Here is a 17,470-nt window from a genome sequence, read left to right on the forward strand (position 1 = left end):
CAAGCCATAACGTTGCATCAGCCCCCACCCTCCCCAAAATAATCCTCACCCCCACCACCTCCTCTCATCTCCAGCCATCTCCATGGTGACAGCAGCATGACTAATGACACCCTATCAGCTTCAGACTCAGGAGCATAATTCCCTCCTTCCCCTTACCGTCACCCCCCTCCCCCCGGGATTTCTGCAGATTGGATGCAAACCAACAGTGCCAGGGACATTCTCGAGAGATTTCCACAGGCAGAGGTGGGGAGTGGGTTGCATGTCTTTAAAAAAAAAAAAAAAAAAAGCAGTTCGACAAACCAAACCCCAACTGCACCCAAACCATCCAGCTGAGAAAGCAAAAAGAATCCAAACAAAACCCACACAGGCCTGAGAATTCATTGGCCGCCCACACTCGCGCTGCCCCTCCCCCTCAGCTGCTGCTACACACACAGTGGGAGATTAAGGGATCACCAGAGGAGACCCTTTATTTTTATCCGATTCCGTCGAACACTTACCCCAACACACACACACACACACACACACACACACACACACACACACACACACACGCACGCAAGGTACCTTGACAGCAGCAGCCCCTTGTGCCCACGGCCCCGTTCCTTCACCAGCCTTTATTTCCACCTGCAAAAGAAGCCAGAGACACGGATGAGCCAGGCTGGTACCAGGAAAGCAGCAAAGTCCTTCTGCAGCACACGGAAGGGGAAGGAGACACGACAGGGAAGGGGCCTCGGGAAGAAAGGCTAGCAGGGACCATCTTCCTGCCTCCAGCTGCCGCCCAGACCTCGCTGGTGGGCTCATTGGCTCCCACTGTTTTGTTTTCCTTTTCCAACCCTTCCAAAATCCAAGGTGGTTCTGCCCTCCCTGCCTGGGTCCAGCCTGACCGGCCCTCCAGGCCCAGCGCGCTCTACCTCGGCCGGCCTTCTCCGGTGCGTCGGCCGCCGCCGCCACCGCCGGGCCTCCCATTATCCCCAGGCCGGAGGGAGCGCACAGAGGGAGGCACTGCAGAGGAGGCGGCGGCCAGCTGCCGGCTGCGCTCCCCTCCCCTCTTCTCCTCCGCTCCCCTCCGCCCGGCTGGTGTGCGAGGGGGCGGCGCGCACGCCAGCCAATCCCGCGGCCAGCCCGGCCTCCGCCGGTGGACCTGCCCAGCCGCAGGCCGGGGCCACCCCCAAGGGTGCAGCTGAGCCGCCAAGCAGCTTCTCAGGCCTGTCGCGGCTCCCAGGCAGGCTGGAGCCTCCGGGGCCCCTCTGCCTGCTCCTGAGGACACCCCAAGGTAATACACAGGCGTCCCCTACCCAGTCAGGGTCAAAGACTGCACTGGGGTAGGGCATCTGCAAGTGGGCCCTTCCCACTCCCCTGCCCTGCCCTCCCCTCCCCCCTCCCCACCTGCCCCACCCCGCCCCACCCTCACCCGGCAGCCACAGCGAGGAGTTTGAGGCTCAATAATCTCAATAGCTTCAATCCTCCAAGGAGAAAAAAAAGGAAGGGGGGCGGGGGGAGGCAGAAGCGGCAGAAAGAACCTTTACCCTGTTTCACAGACGAGAAAACAAGGCAAGGCAGTAAATTACCCAAGGTGACACAGCTAGAACCCAGTGTGCTCCAATCCTGGTCTGTCTCACTTTGAAGATCGAACTTTTCACTACAATGCAGTTTCTACTCTCTACCCACCTTAGAAAACACATTGCTTCAGGGAGCCCACACTGCCGGTGCCGCAAACCTCCCTCCCCAAGTAAGCTTCTTGCATCCGTAACCCCACATCCAGGCTCACTCACACCTGGTGCTTAAAACAAGCCCTCACCCCCATCCTGCTATTATTTCTTATCTTCCAGAGGCTGCAGGAGGTACCAATCCCAAGACTTCACTGGTCCCCAGACCTTAGGGCTTCCCAGAGACAGAGGAGAGAGAGCAGCTAGACTCTAAGCCTATGAAGACTGCAACACACTGGAGACTAAAGGGCAGACAACCGAGAAGCAACAACAGAGCAGAGAAAGGTCCTGCAGTCCATTCCTAGAATTGAGTCTAAGGCTTGCCTGGGCATATCTGAGCTGAACACCCCAGATCTTCTCTTATTGTCTGACACCCACAAATCCAAATTTAGTTTCCAGCTCCACTTCTACCTGACTAGTGATAACTTACCTCTGTGCGCCTCTCCTTGCTCATCTGAAGAATGGAAATATCAGCAGCTTCACACAGCTGCCAGGGCTCCCAAGAAGAAATGCAGTGCATCCCTGCTCCACTGAGGGTGCTGCTTGCTACTGGCACTTGACTTGTGAAGGAGCTCACTGGGTGCTACCTCTCATTCTCACAGATGAGTAAGCTGAGGCCAGAGAGAAGTGACTCATAGGGCCCGGGGATGCGTGAGCACTCCTCCTGATCCAGTGATTCGCTCTTACCCACCCCCTTACAGACGCCTAATTGCTTTCCTCCCCAGGGCCCCAGGGGGTATTTAGAACAGGATAGACTACTTTGGTAGAGACAGTCAGCAAAGCTGGCCTCTGGTAAGGAGGCTTCAGGCTGCCCTAGGGCCCACACCTGCCTCCCCCTGGGGACAAAGGGCAGCTCCACCAGGCTCCTCCTAGGTCAGGGAAGGAGGCAGGTGATAAAGCAAGAATGAAGCCTGTGAAGTCCTTTATTCTGGCCCCCCAAACTCCTGTGCTGTAAGTTATCTTGCTTCCCTACACCCAGAAAAGACAGCCTAATACTACTTGGACAGTACCAATTAATACTGTGGCTGCTACAGCTGCCAGTTTATCAAGCACCTGCTACAGGCCTTATGCCAATCCCACTGCAGGATCATCTTATTTGACTTCCACATACAACCTTGTTTCTTACAGGAAAACAGAGAAATAGGGATGTTAAGTTACTTGCCTGTCAACACAGCTGGTAAGTGGTGGCTGGAATTTAAATCTAGGCCTTTCCCATTATAACCGTCTAATTCTTCATCTCTGCCAATCCCAGGGGGGTACAAAGAGGACTGGGGTCTCTTAAAATTATCATTTATTTCCTTTTAGCTTCTCTTTCAGACCTGGGAGAATTCCCTATGCTGCTGCTCCTGCTTGGAGCCCTCCTTCTCACCTCTAAGCAAGCAAATGTGATGTGAGGTTCAACCTAAATAGTGCCTCCTCTCTGCCAATTTCTCAGCCACTGAGCCTCCCTCCATATCATGGACTCCTCCAGGGTTCTCACAGAGCACTGTACTATCTCCTCTAGGACACAGGTCATACACAAGTACTGTTACTTACTCAACAGTCTTCAACACATGGTAAGGTCCTGTCTTCCCTAGTCTAGTAGGCTCTGCAAAGAGCTCAGTTTCTACATGAGGGTGGAGCACTGAAGTAGGGAGACTATTCTCCTGGTCAGCATTCTCATTGCGGTCCCCAAAGATCTAAGGAGACATGTGCTCTCCCTAAGGGGCAAGACCTGCCACAGCTGAGCGACAGCCAAGTCCGACTTACCTGACGAACAGAGGCCTTCCTCACGTGCCTTTAAGAGTCACGGAGCCAAGTTCTGATTTATCTCCCTATAATATGCTAACTCCAGTGGCCCTTGGCAACTCCAAGGGAGACTATTATCTACAAGGCCATCTACCTGCTGTCATTCTCATCCCATTCTGGCCTCCTTCCTCTTCTGAGGCACGTGGAATGCCAAAGCTTGACAGAAATGCATGCCAGGGCACTCAGCCACCATCTAGGACATTTTACCCCTTCTTGACCTACTCCCAACTCTGTATCTGTATTTGTGGAGGCACTTGGGGCCCTTCCATATAGGATCCACTCCCATCTTCCATTGCAACCCACTTCATTCCCAGCAAGAAGGATGGGACCACAGCCCTTCTACTGGGGAGAGGGAAATAGACCTCATTTAGGACTCATTTTGAGAACCTTAGGAACATGGATACCTGCAGGCTAGACTTCACACAGATAAAGACTAGGGACTGAGGACACATCTGGACACATGGAGGGAGGGTCCATACCTGAAAGCACTGTATATAGTATTTAAACCTTAAAACATACTGATGTGGTAACAACTACTCAGACCCATTTTACAGCTGGAGAGACTAGGAGATAGAAAGGGTTAGCCCAAGATTACACTGATAGAAAATCACTGAAGTTAGTATCCCCTCACTTAGGGTGGGACAACTTAGGACCACTATGTTTAATGTGATGATGTTCAAATTCACCCACTCCATTTGTAGCTAGAAGATAGAGGCAGCCAGGTTTCTCCTCTTCCCCTGCTTTGGCTGTGTCCTCAATGAGGCCTCTACTGGGTTTTCCTTCAATGCTTTTTCCAAGAGGCCACCTCTGGTTACTCTAGCCTTCTACCAGTCTATATCACTTCTAACATTTCTCACCTGGAAGGTGTCTCTGTCTTGCCTTCCCAACAAGAATGGCTAGAGTCATGCCTGTCCAAAGCTCCTATGCAGTTTTGCCAACATCCCACCCACGAAAGGCACTTGGAATCAACTGTGAGGGAAGTCTGTGACCTCCTTCCTTTTTGATCACACAAAGGATCCTGCCAAATAAACCCAACACCCCCTCCACCTTCAGAGCCTATGTTTGAAGTCCCCGGTGTCCACGCATCCATTTCCACCCAAGTAATTGCAGCCCATCACACATACATCATCCCCTATATTTGAAACTCTTTGCGGTTGTCATGGGAACTGCCTTTGCCTTCATTCACTGATCAGGCCTCACAATTAGCTTTGGCAGCGGAAGTCTATGTCAAAGGCAATCGCAGGGAGACGAGGAAGCTGAGTAGCAGCAACAAGAAGAAGAAAAAAATGTGTCCCTACTTTGAGATGCAACAGAACCAGACTGAACCAAAGCTTTCAGCGGCCAAGGGAACCAATCCATTGAGAAGCAGCCAGCAATTCCATTCTCTTACTTCCAGGCCAACAAATAGGATGCATCCATGCACTCTGACACATAGCAATCCATTTTGTCTATACCCCAAAAGCCCTCTTAAAACACCCATAAGATGTTCTATAAGCCCAATCAGGAACTCTACACCACAAATCCAAGTTTTGGACCATGATATATCCAAGACCCATGCAAGCATCTCAAGACCATATGATGCTACACAGAAGACAGGAAGGCTAATACTTGAGCTATCTAAGATAGCTCCCCAAAATGACTTCATGAGGATTTAACACAAACCATCTAACCTTCCACCCCAAGAATCCGTTAATACCAGCCTGCCTTCAACCTTCTACCAGCCACAAGCATTCTCCACAATGGGCAGACACCAGCCTTCTCACCCTTAGCTACACTGAATCTCTCAAGACATGTTCCTTTCCTCCATAGCAGGGCCAAAAGGGGCCCAAAGGGAACCCAAACTGCTTTTTGCCCTCAAGGCACCTCTCCCTTACAATCCTTCCAGAATGTGCTGTAATTATCCACTTCCATGCATGTGCAGACCTCAAGCTTATTAAGGATAGACAGTTAACTGTCCTCTCCTAACTCCTAGCTCAGACTCTGCCCGGTGATTTCCCAGTCAGTCCCAAGCATGGCTTACTGAACAGAGCTAGAAAAGCAACTTGCATGTCTACAGGTAAAAGCAGATATTGTCCTGTACTAGCTCTTCCCCTCACTCAAGCCCTCTTCACCCTGAAGGGTGAACACAATACAGATCAGATCCAGCCCTCACAGATAATCTACTATCTCTCTCTTCCAGGGCTCCAGAATCATTCCTAGTCTCATTGCGGGGACTGGAGTACCCAAATCTTACTGTGAGAGGGTAGATTTAAAAAAAAAAAAAAAAGACAGAAGAAAGCAACTCAATGTTCTCCAGACAAGAATGACTTAAGTACTTTCTCCCTCCTGTTTGACAAAGTTTCCCCAAACACCCTTCCTGAGGCTTCTCTTGGCAGTAATGTTTTAGGGCAGGGGCCTATGAAAACAACTGTAGTTGGTCCCATGCCACCAACTGACTCTATCCATTTAAACTCCCATCCCATTCTAAGAATCCAGTGTTGCTGCTCTAACAGCATGGGAAGTTGTACCATTTGTCCACTAACTCCCAGGGCAGGTGTGGAGGAAGTGGGAGAGGTATACAAGCTAGAGAAGCACCATGGGGACAGAACTATCCAAGAGTGTCCAAGACTACTGTTGGTATTATCTGAAACAATCAAGTAAACCCAAGATCTTAGGTCCTATGAAAGCCAGGCTAAAAGCCTGCACTGGGCTGCTTCTGTCCCTGTCCCTCAATGATTAATGAAAACTTAGGTTTGGGCCGGGAAAGTGGCCTAGTAGTGGTAGAGTGCTTGCCTAGCATGCACAAAGCCTTGGATTTGATTCCTCAGTACCATATACACAGAAAAAGCCGGAAGTGGCACTGTGGCTCAAGTAATAGAGTGCTAGCCTTGAGAAAACCCAAGGACAGTGTCCAGGCCCTGAGTTCAAACCCCAAGACTGGCAAAAACAAAAAACCAAAAAACAAAGGAAAACAACAAAAAACAACTTATCATGCAAGTAACAGGAGACTGGATCACTGAGGGGTATGTGTACTTCAGGTATGGCAGCGCCTCAGCCTTGCATGTATGCACCTAAGCAGAAGACACCCCAACCTTAAGAATTATCAGAACCATCACCTGGGCTGCAGCAGGACACAGGAGAAAGGTGAGTGTTTCTTTTCTCTATAATCCATTCTCTTTGTTAGCATCTTGCCTTCATTTCACAGGCAGCTGTACAAAGTGTTGAGGAATGGAATGGGGAGTTCGGACAACTCCTGAGATTCCTAGCCTGCCAATCCACCACTTACCACACTACCTTCAAGAATAGAAGGTCCCAAGACACAAGAGGGACTGTGAACAAAGTCTATGAACAAGTATGCCTGGGACTAGAAGTTGACATGAACAAGGCTCACTGGAGCTGCTGGTCAGGACATCAGTTGGGGAGGATTCATTTTCCTAGTCGGGGGGCTGCGGGAAGTCACAGCTCACTCCTACAATTATTCTTTCCCTAAAACAGGTAAGTAAAACAAAGATGGTGCCTTCAAGACACAGCAAGCTTCTTTAGAACCCAGGATATCATGGCTTCCCAGACTTCTACAGACTTGACCACTTTCTGGGTGGGGACCATGATCCTAAACCAAAAATCTGTCTGAAAGCAGCCAACCCAGATATCTATTTCTCTAATCTAAAAAGAGACTGAGGTGAGGGTCCAAGCACCACACAGAAGGTTCTATACCCAGCTCACAGCACTGCCTAATAAAATCTCTCACAGCAACAAGAACATTGTTTATATTCACTTTCTAATTTGTGAACTACTAGCCCCATGTAGCTATACAGCACTTGAAGATAGCTAGTGTGACAGCTACTGAATTTAATGTTAATTAGCTTTGAAACTTAAATAGCATGGCTATCATACTAGACAGCTCAGCTCAGGTTTATTCTCTCTTCTTCCTCCCTTCCCTTCCTCTCCTCCATTCTCTGCCTCCCTCCCCCTCTACCTTTTCCTTTCCTCCTACTTCTTCCTTTCCCTCTCTCCCTCACACTGGTGCTTGAAAACAGGGCCTCAATCTCTTACTTAGCTTTTTCAATTTTAGCTGGGGCTCTATCATTCCTCAGGTCTGACATTTTTTGCTAGTTGATTAGAGATGAGAGTTTCAGATATTTCTACCTAGGTTGGCTGGGATTCTCATCTCAGCCCTCTGAGTAGCTAGAAGTAGTGGTGTGAGACACAGGCCTCTGGCTTATTTTCTTAATATGAGGAGGTTATGAAATTCTTGAAAATCTGCTAAAAACCACAGACCTTCTCCCCTGAGAAAACACACCCCTGTATACTCACATAACATTTGGTTAAAAATTTCTAAAGTTCACAAACCTTATCCCAACTCAGATCTGAGATTAAGTCTAGGTTAAAAGTTGGGCATGAAGCACAGTTGTAAAGCACTTTGAGGCCCGCTCACATCATTCAATACCAAGAATCACAAAAAGAAAAAAAGTTTAGAACTTAGTCAAGAAATGTTATTGCCTAATGTTTTTTCTGCAGTGTAATTTTCTAAGAAACACAGACTAGACCTGACTGATATTATGCTTTACCTAGTCCTAGCAAGAGTCCCTGCCCATCAGCACCCTGCTTTTATACAGCCACCTGCAGATACAGGAAACAGAACACCTCTCGGGCTAGCTCTTGAATGTACAAACAACTAAGATGCTAAACACTCTTTGTGTGTGTACCTGCCTTCAGTACCTTGAACACCAGTATTTATGACCTTTACATCTGTGCTTAGTAGAAAGTAACCCGGCTGCCTCACTGATGGTTCAGTCCTAACCACGGCCACCACTTTCCTCCACAGGCTCCTACCATTCCTGACTGTTCTGTCAGCCTTTCCTTTTAAAAAAAAACAATCCTATCCCTCCAGCTGGCCTCTCTCTTGCATTTCTAAGACAAGTTTCCAAAGTCTATGGTCGGTCTTCTTCCCCGTCTTCTTGGAGGCTTCACAAAGGCCAAGATGGTGCCTCTTATTCTAAAGATCCTCATCTCTTCTCCACCGATCAGTTCTTCCTTGTTGCTAACAACATCCCTCCTCACAGCTATCTTCAAAGAGAGGTACCAGCAGGCTGGGCAAGAATTCATCTGTTTTTGTTTTAAAAAACAAAAAAAACTGGGCTGGGAGTGTGGCCTTGTGGTAGAGTGCTTGCCTAGCATGCACTAGCTGTGTTTTAGTCATTAAATCCTCTTGGCCAAGGGTTAGAAAGTATTCTCAACCCATGCATCTTTCCATTTTCACCTATGTTTTCTCAGTCTTGCTTCCTGCTTGCTTCCTATTTTTTAGTGCCTCCTGAAAGGTTCATTCTACTCAATTGGGGTCTTTATTTCTTCACCAATGGGCAACTAATCAGACAGGCCCAGACTCAGGATAGCACTTTGTGCATGACATATAGCCTCTTCCCCTATGTTCTGTCCCATAGTTCTTCCAGCAAGCCAGGAATATTTTGAATAAACATTTGTTTTGTATTGCATGTTTACAACTCAGATTAATGCACAGTTATTTAAACAGAGTTTATCTTTCACTGTTCTGTACACCTACTAAAATTACCCCTATTTTACAATTGAAAAAAATAATGTTGCTCTACTCTGAGTCCTTCTCTGCCTCCACATCCAGTCCTACTATTCTAACCAGCTGCCCTTATTCTGCTAGGAGTCACCATTCATATAAGCAGATTGCCAGCCAAATGGCCTAGGATCTAACTCCTTCCTTGAATTAGGCATGTAGACTATGGCACGCAATTAAACTTCTTCAGATATGTTACCTACAGCTACCATCAACTTCTCCCCAAAATCACACTAGGTCACCTGTCCCTGGAGAGTTGTCTTGAGTCTCAAAATGCTGAACTACTTTTTCAAATAGAAGGATTCCTCCAGTCTCCTTCCCAAAGCTCACTGGAGGGAAAAATGAAGAATACAAATGGAAGACATCCCTTATAGGATGACACAAGGAAGCTGTCAATAGAAAGCTCAAAGGAAGCCCCGAGGGCAGCTAGAAGAAATGAAGCCAGGGCAAAGGAAGAGGCACACCACTCTAAATGAGGAGGAAATGTCAAGGAGGAGAGATATGTGTAAACACTTTAACTTCTGAGGTTCCTTGGATGATGTACCCTAGCCCACCAAAAGAGTCAGGGCCAAAATGACTCTTCAGTCCTTGCATATGGTCCTTCTGCTACACATTACTATGATCTAATGATTAAGGCCTCAACAAGCTCCCAGGACTGCCGATCCTTTGCTCAGATAGCCAGGTATGTCTCAGCCTGCAACTATGCCAGAAACAACTGAATGAGGTGGCTCTTGGATAGTGGCTCTCAAGCTTTAAGTCTTTTTTTTTGGCCAGTCCTGGGCTTGGGCTCAAGGACTGAGCACTGTCTTTGGTTTTTTGTTTGTTTTCGGGTTTTCCCCCCTTCAAGGCCAGAACTCTACTACTTGACTTGAGCCACAGCATCACATGTGGCTTTTTCTTTTTCTTTTTTTTCGGGGGCGGGGAGGGTTACTGGGGATCGAACCCAGGACATTGCACTTGCTAGGCAAGCACTTTGTCACTGAGCTACACCCCAGCCCCGAGCCTTCAATTAAAAAAAAAAAAAAAAAAAAAAAAGACAATGTGGGGCCAGGACTATGGCCTAGTTGTAAGACTGCTTGCCTAGCATGCAGGAAGCCTTGGGTTCAATTCCTTGGTACCACATACACAGAAAAAGCCGGAAAAAGCACTATATCTCAACGGTAGAGCACCAGACTTGAGAAAGCCCAAGGACAGTGCCCAGGCCCTGAGTTCAAGCACCAAGACTGGCAAGAAAAAGAAAAGTGACCACTAGTTTCCGTTTTGTATTTTACTAAGCAAAGATTAAGTAAATAGATTTTTCTATATATACCTTCACTTTGTAAAAGAAAGCACATTTTAAATATCAAGAAAGGACCAAGCCTGTGGTTCAAGTGGTAGAGTGCTAGTCTTGAACTGAAGAGCTCAGGAACAGTGTCCAGGCCCAGAATCAAGCCCCATGACTGATAAGAAAAAAATAAAAAAAATCTTATAAAAACAGAAAATACTTTAAATCAAAGAAAATAAGCCTTAGGGTGCTGGGAGCATGGCCTAGTGGTAGAATCCTTGCCTAGCATGCACGAAGACACAGGTGAGATTCCTCAGTACCACATACATAGAAAAAGCTGAAAGTGGTATTGTGGCTCAACTGGTAGAGCACTAGCCTTGAGAAAGCCCAAGGACACTGCTCACACCCTGAGTTCAAGCCCCAGGACTGGCAAAAGAAAAGAAGCTTTAGGAGAAAATTCTCTTCCCTCTCCCATGGCACTATTTTTACCAAAACCAGGTGCCAGATTCACAGACCATCTGACCTAGGATGTTACAAGCCATTTTACCTCAATTTGGGAAACAAGAGGGACTACCAGTCATGACAAGGTCCACAGAGTGCAGAAATCTCTCAGCCAGAGTGTCTGGAAGCCTCAGCCAACCCAGATCTAAGTTATCTTTACCATGACCCACCATGACAGGCTGGGCTGGCAGCTTACACACAGAGATGACAGGCCCTGGCCCCACTCCCAGCCCCTTTCACTCAGGTATGCCCTGCCCTGTTGTTGCCAAAAGAAGCACTTAACACCATCCACAAGGGTCACTGATTCAAGAGCACCAGCCTACAAAACTCAACCTTCTAACTCCCCTGGTTTGGTTATGGGAGGAATGGAATGAGGGAGTGGGGAAGGAAATGAATACTAGAAAGAAAGAACTAAGTTTTACAAAGTACACGGGACAGGTTCTCCTTTCACCAGATCGCCAGATTTCACGCTCAGAAATGAGACCTAAACCAGATCTCAGCTCTTTCATAAGTGACCTGCAGGGTACTGGGCCAGCAGCATGCTCACCGTCTTCAAGACTAGCAACTTAAAACGGACTTGAGTACTAACTTCCAGGCTGGGCTTGGCGAGCTGTAGAAGTGATCCAGATGTCTGCTTTAGTGAGTAATGATAAAAAACGGGCAGTCGGGCCAGGAGTTTGGCCTAGTGGTTGAGTGCTTGCCTAGCATGCACGAAGACCTGGGTTCAATTCCTCATACCACATGTATAGAAAAAAGCCAGGAGTGGTGCTGAGGCTCAAGTGGTAGAGTTCTATCTTTGAGAAAGTCCAAGGACAGTGCTCAGGCCCTGAGTCCAGGACTGGCACACACACACAAAAAAAGTAGATAAACAATTAAAAAAAAAAAAAGGTTTAAAAAAACGGGCAGTCTGTGGTCCAAATCACAAAACACAGCATCCACAGCAAGTGGACATAGGAAATTAGAAAGGGAGAAAAACATCCAGTACCACCATTTCCCTAACCTCCAACACTTGGATCCTTTTTCCTAGCCACGGAACCACAGCCCCACCAGCTCAAGGCACAGCTCTGCACTCAGCGGTCAGGGAAATCCCAAGTACATGCTGCCAGTCCATGAAGCCACAGGTGCCCCAGCTCTCAGAGCGTGAAGCTGGCAGCCCAGCTGAGGAGGCTTCAAAGGCTAACAAGTACAACCCTTCTATTTCCCCAAGGAGAAGACAGGCCCGAGTTGTTTGGGCTCCCGGAAAAATCAGTGGCAGAGCCAGGGGAGCCTTGCAACCGCTCCGGACTGTCTCTGTCCAGCGCCAGTTCTGCTGTCTGAAGCGACCTCAGCCGCTATACTGCTCTGCCTAATCTGCTCAACTTCGCTTGTCTGTGTTTCTGCCAACTCTCTGCTGTCTCAGCTGCCACCAACCTCGTGCCAGCAGTCCACCACCAGAGGAGGGAAAGATGGCCAATGCAGGCTTACCCCCACCACCCACTCCTTGCTCATCCCAATTCCTTCTCACCTCCACCCCAAATAAAGAGAGTGGTCCTCCTTGAGATGACAGCATCTCAAAGAACCATTAATGTCTGGTGCCTACAACCCATCCAGGAAACTCCCATCAGGTTTCAACCGTCTTGCCATCTGAGGAAAAACAATGGCACTCAAGGAAAGATTTAGGGAAGGAACATCCCACTCCATAAGGTGGCACGGAATTGCCCTGTCATTCCAGTTTGCTTTCCAAAATCTCTTGTCTGGCATCATCACTGCCCATATCACCTAGATATTAGCATTTACTAAAAATGCAACATCTGGGGCTGCAAGCAGATCATGAGACTAGATTCCACAGATCAGCACTGTCCTATATCAAGTGTAAACTTCAGACACCCTCTGGGACTTGGTTACTCCCATACAATGATCAGTCCTGCCAAGGAGCCCTCTGGGCTTGCAAAGTCAGCTATGATCCTACTTATAGGCCCCACTCAAAGGCCAACCAAGGAGACCAGAAATGGGAGAATGGGCTTAATGAGAGGAGTCTCTGATCAGATTTCCATGATTACAACACCCTGGAGGAAGGGATGGGAGCCTAACAAGGGCCAGCTTACCTCCTTGAGAAGCCCCACTTTTTTCTTCAGCATCTCACACTTGCGCAGCTTACAGATCTGGTGTGTGCGGCGATTGGTACAGCTAGTGCAAGCCCCGCAGTTTTCCAGCCGCCGGCAGGGCTCACAAGTCCCACACCGTTTCCGTTTCTTTCGCCCATCTCCACCCCCTCTCAGTTGGGCTTCACTCCCAGCCATGGAAAGCCCATGCCCCTGGAAGCCCCCAACCATCACTTGGCCCTGAGGGTAGTCATAAAGGCCTGGCAGGTCTGACTGGACTGCCAGGGGCACCTGAAACTGGCTCATGATGCTGATGCTACCAGAGGCGGGGACATAGGTGCCAGGCAGAACCACGGTCCAGTTTTCTGCTGCCTGGAAGGCCCACCAACGGATTCTTCTTTCCTAAAACAGTCAAGATCTAAAGGGCGAAGCCAAGGAGCTTCCGTCTCTGGGATGGGTGCCTCTTCTTAAGCCCTCTTCACCTCCTCTGCAGCAGTCTGACAGGGCTCCTTCCAGGGCCACCCTCCCACCTGCTGGGGCCCAGGATCTGGGGGAGGAGAGCAGCAGCAGCAGCCCCCAGGGAAAAGATCATCTTGGCTGGGTGGGTTCTTCACCCTCACCCACCCGGGACCCGGGCATGAGGTGAGCAAGGTGGGTGTGTGGTGGGGCAGAGCGGGGCGAGGAGGACTCCTCCCGGTATTGCTCCTCCGGGATAAGGATGATGAAGGCAGCAGCACTGCCTGAAAAAGACAGAAAGGGGAAGCGTATCACTCGGGGTTCAGGGATAACTTTCACGTGTTACCTCTTCCTGCTTCTGGGGGAAAACGAAAAAAGAAAATGGGGGAAGAGTGGGGCAAACACAAACCAAGTCCTCCCCAGAACCTCGGGGCAGGACGCACCGGGGAGGTGGCCTACGGCCAGACTAAGTGCTCAGGGGGCCTTGGGCGACGAATTAAAAAGGCTGACCGAGGTGGGATTTCTGAGAAAGTTGCCCTCTGCACTCTTCGCTTCGGCTTGAGTTTCACCACCAGCGCCCCGCACCCGCTCGGCGGGGACGGCGGGGGCCCTGCCCAAGGCAGCGGAGCTTTCCACATAAAGTTTGCAGAGCGCCGCGCTCCGCCGGGATGCCCCGCGCCCCCGGCACGGAAGCGGCCTGGAGGTGGGGACGCGCCCGCGGAGAGCCCGCGCCGGCCGCCCCGCAGCGCCCGCCGCCCGTCGGGGGAGGGCGGCCCGCGCCGCCTCGGGGGAGCGGGGAGGGGGCGCGCTCGGGGCGCGGGCCGGGCTGCGCGCGCGCGCCGCCGCCGCCGCTCGGGCTCCTTTGTTCTGGGGCCTTGGCCGCTAGGCTCCGCCGGCTCCGCCACCCCCGCCTCGCCGCCCCCGCCTGGCTTCGCGACACGGTGACCCGCAGCACCCCGTCTGGCGACGCCCGCCCCCCCCCCAGGCCCCCGACCACAGAGTAGCGGCCTCCCGCCCCCCCCCCCGCGCCGGCCCCGGGCCAGACCCCCCCCCCCCACGCCTCCCCTCCCCCACCCCCGGAGCCGGAAAGGCACCGACTGCACCGACCTGCCCGCCGCCTCCGGGGCGGAGCGCACAAAGGGGCAAAGTTTCCCCGGCCCCGGGCCGCCGCCACCACCGTCGCGGCCGCCGCCGCCGCCGCCGCCTGAGGCGTCCGCCTCCCGGAGCGCCCGGCTCAGCAGAGCTCGACGCGCGGAGCCCCCCGCCCGGGCCGAGGAGGGGACGGCGCAGGAGGAAGGAAGAGGCAGCGGCGGCCGCGGCGGCGGCAGCAGCAGCAATGAAGGCGTCCGCGGGACTCCCCGCCCCCCGCGCGCCGCGGCACGTGCTCGCCGGGGGACTCCCCCGCCCGGGAGGGCGCGCACGTGCGGCCCCGCCGGCCCCGCCGCCGGGCCCCGGGCCGCGCCAGGGGGGAGCGCGCCGCGCCGCTGGGTCTCTGCACCTGCGATCCCGTCCCACCCTCCGGGTCAGCTCTCTCGGGACTCCGCCGCGCCCTTCACCCCCCCCCCCCGCCCCGGCTGCCCACCCCTGCCCTCCCTCGGCGCTGCAGCCGGGGCGAAGCGAGGTGGGGAGGGGCACGAGGACCTCCAACCTAGGCTCTCGGCCTAGCGGACCTCGGTGTCCCCACTTCCTGCCACTCCCTGCGGCCAAGAGCGGTCCGGGACGGCCCGGTCACCTCCTCGAGCTCTGAGTCGGGGGCCTGACTGTGTCCCTCCGGCGGCCACTCGGCCATTCCCAGGCAGGACAATGGGGCCGTCGTGCGTTTGCGTACCGAGTCAGCCTGGCCCGCAAGAAGGGAATGCCCAGGGGCCAGAGGCCGCGGCGCCACCGACAGGGCCACCCTCGAGGGGATCACGGCCGAGCACCTTTCCCCGGGGACCCCGGGGCCCGCTAGCCTCCCCCTCGCGTGGCGCCCGGTTCTTTCGCGTGGAAAACAAAGACTAATCCGACCCCCCCCCCCCCGCCCTGCCTCCCCGAGGAGCGGGAGCGGGCGCGTCTGGGAGGGTAACCCGGAGGACCCTGCTCTGGGTGGGGGGTGAGGCTCGGATAACCTTTGTGGGACCCAGGGTGCGCCCAGCCCTAAAACCGCTGTAGACACTTTGAAAAGTCACCCTGGGCTCTCTTCCAGACAGAGGTTGAAGGGGCCAGGAGCACGCAGTAGTTCCAAGTTGCCAAACTGCCTATTTTCTGCTGCGTTTTTCCCCTTCACCTGTTGTGCAGGCCAAGTCGAAATTCCAGGTTACATTAATTGCGCTCCACCCCATCTGGCTTGACTGCCAGGCTGGTGCCCGACGAAGCTGCCTTACATCTACCTGGGTTGCTGTGGAGAAGGGTGGGTCTCTGACACACACACGGGCAAGTCCTGGCAGTAACTGCCCTGGGGTGGACTAACCTGACCAGTTTGGGCGGTGCTCACCCAGCCAGGTACCTGGCAGGCATCCCGGTCGCGGCTGATGCTAATAACTCAGCCAGAACTGGGAAAAGAACATTGGGCCCGGCTATTTAGAAAAAGACAGAAACGTAGCTGGTCTTCAGTGTTGTCCAGAAAGCCCTAGGCAGTGGAGGTAGCACAGGCTGTGGGGAATTTCCTCTTGTAGGCCTGATTTTGACAGCTTGCTCCAGTGGCCAAGCTGTCAGCTGTCAGGGTGGGTGGCAAATATGACTATAGTGCCTAATTCTACCTTGGCCTTGGGAAGAATTGATGCGTTTCTGTTCAATGAAGTGGGACTAGCACAACAGACATTGTGGACTTATTTGCAGTGTAATGATTCTTAGTGTTTTTAAGAAACTAATAAAACACATTCATTAAAAGAAACATGGGCAACACAGGCAATTTGAAGGGGGACATTTCACCCCAATATAACTATGATAGATTGTTTACTACATCTCCTGCCAGCCCTTTCTATCCATGGATGTTTCCTTTTTTTTTTTTTTTTTTTTTACTTCGTGATTATGCACTCTTTTACCTATTTGGTAAAAATTCTGGAAAGATGATGTGACAATGTGAAGATGGCTTTGTCCCCTAGCTAACAGTGTGACCTTGCACAAGGTACTCACCATCTCTGAGACAATCCAAAGAAAGCAATTAAAATAGGCCTCAATAAACAACTTCTTGTTTGATTAGTAAAATAACCTTGTGAGGTAGATATCATCACCAAACCCATTTTAGAGATGAGGAAATGTAACTTTTCCAAGGTCACTCCAGTAGGTCATGGACTCATCTTTCTCTGTATTCTGCCATGGAAAATACATCCAGCAATTGGTCAGGCCATGAAGGACAGTAGGAGAACTGCAGCAAGGCAAGAGAACCACCCAAAGGTAAGAGGGCACTAGGCTTGCCAAGCTTTCCCAATCACTTTTCCCTCAAGAACTTTATGCCTGGGAGTCCTGCTACATTCTATTGCTTCTTAGGGAAAGCCTCTTCCTCCCCCCACCCCCTACCCTATTTCCCCAATTGTCATTCTACTTGCCAGATTCCAACAAATACTGCAGGAGTGAGCATAAATGTCAATTCTTAAAAAAAAAAAAAAATCCTCCAGTAACTCAAATCCCAGAGCTCTAAGGACCCTGCACAGAGAAATTCAAGGTGCTGTCTCCACAGAACACTTGTGGGCATTGTAACTATTTTCAAACTTCCCTCCTAGTTACTGAGCATCTTGGAGGGTAAGAGGACCTGTCCCTTTGCCTGTAACCCTAGACTTAGCACCTGATCACCATGTGTTGAATGAAGAACCAGGTCAGTAATGCCTGAGTGAAATATTCCAGTAACACCCACGACCACATAGGCCTCCAAGTTTCTTTCCTATGTAGTGTCTTACCACAAATCCTTACCCTTTAACGGGTGCCCCCCAAACCAAGTCCTAACCACTTAGGTCTTGCTTTGTTCCTTACCTGATTCACAGCTCAGGGCAGGCAGGCAGGCAGGCAGGCAGGCAGGCAGGCAGTGGGGATAGCCTGCAGCAGCATTACAGGAGTCTAGCATTTTCTACTGCAACCGCCCCAGGATTAGCAGCATCCCTGTCACCTGGGAACCAGTGAAAAGCTCTTCATGGGC

At 51.2% G+C, this 17,470-nt stretch overlaps 1 protein-coding gene across 3 annotated transcripts in view; it reads right to left on the reverse strand.

Moving 5' to 3' along the window:
* Tet3 (tet methylcytosine dioxygenase 3) overlaps positions 1-13,295 on the reverse strand; it is a 104,064-nt gene extending 90,769 nt beyond the window's left edge. Inside the window, exons 1-2 of one of the 3 annotated variants that reach the window (XM_090336665.1) lie at positions 12,907-13,295; positions 565-624 (exon numbers count right to left, since the gene is read on the reverse strand). In XM_090336665.1, the coding sequence (XP_090192791.1) occupies positions 565-624; positions 12,907-13,209 (363 nt within the window). In that variant the 5' untranslated portion in view covers positions 13,210-13,295. Of the gene's footprint in view, positions 1-564; positions 625-911; positions 1,013-12,906 lie in introns of those variants that run through there. The other 2 variants (XM_090336664.1, XM_090336663.1) reach the window with 2 other exon arrangements.
* Positions 13,296-17,470: the final 4,175 nt, after the last annotated feature.

The sequence above is a fragment of the Megascapheus bottae genome, chromosome 7, assembly GCF_031878675.1.
Source record: "Megascapheus bottae isolate mThoBot1 chromosome 7, mThoBot2.hap1, whole genome shotgun sequence".
Lineage (NCBI taxonomy): Eukaryota > Metazoa > Chordata > Mammalia > Rodentia > Geomyidae > Megascapheus > Megascapheus bottae.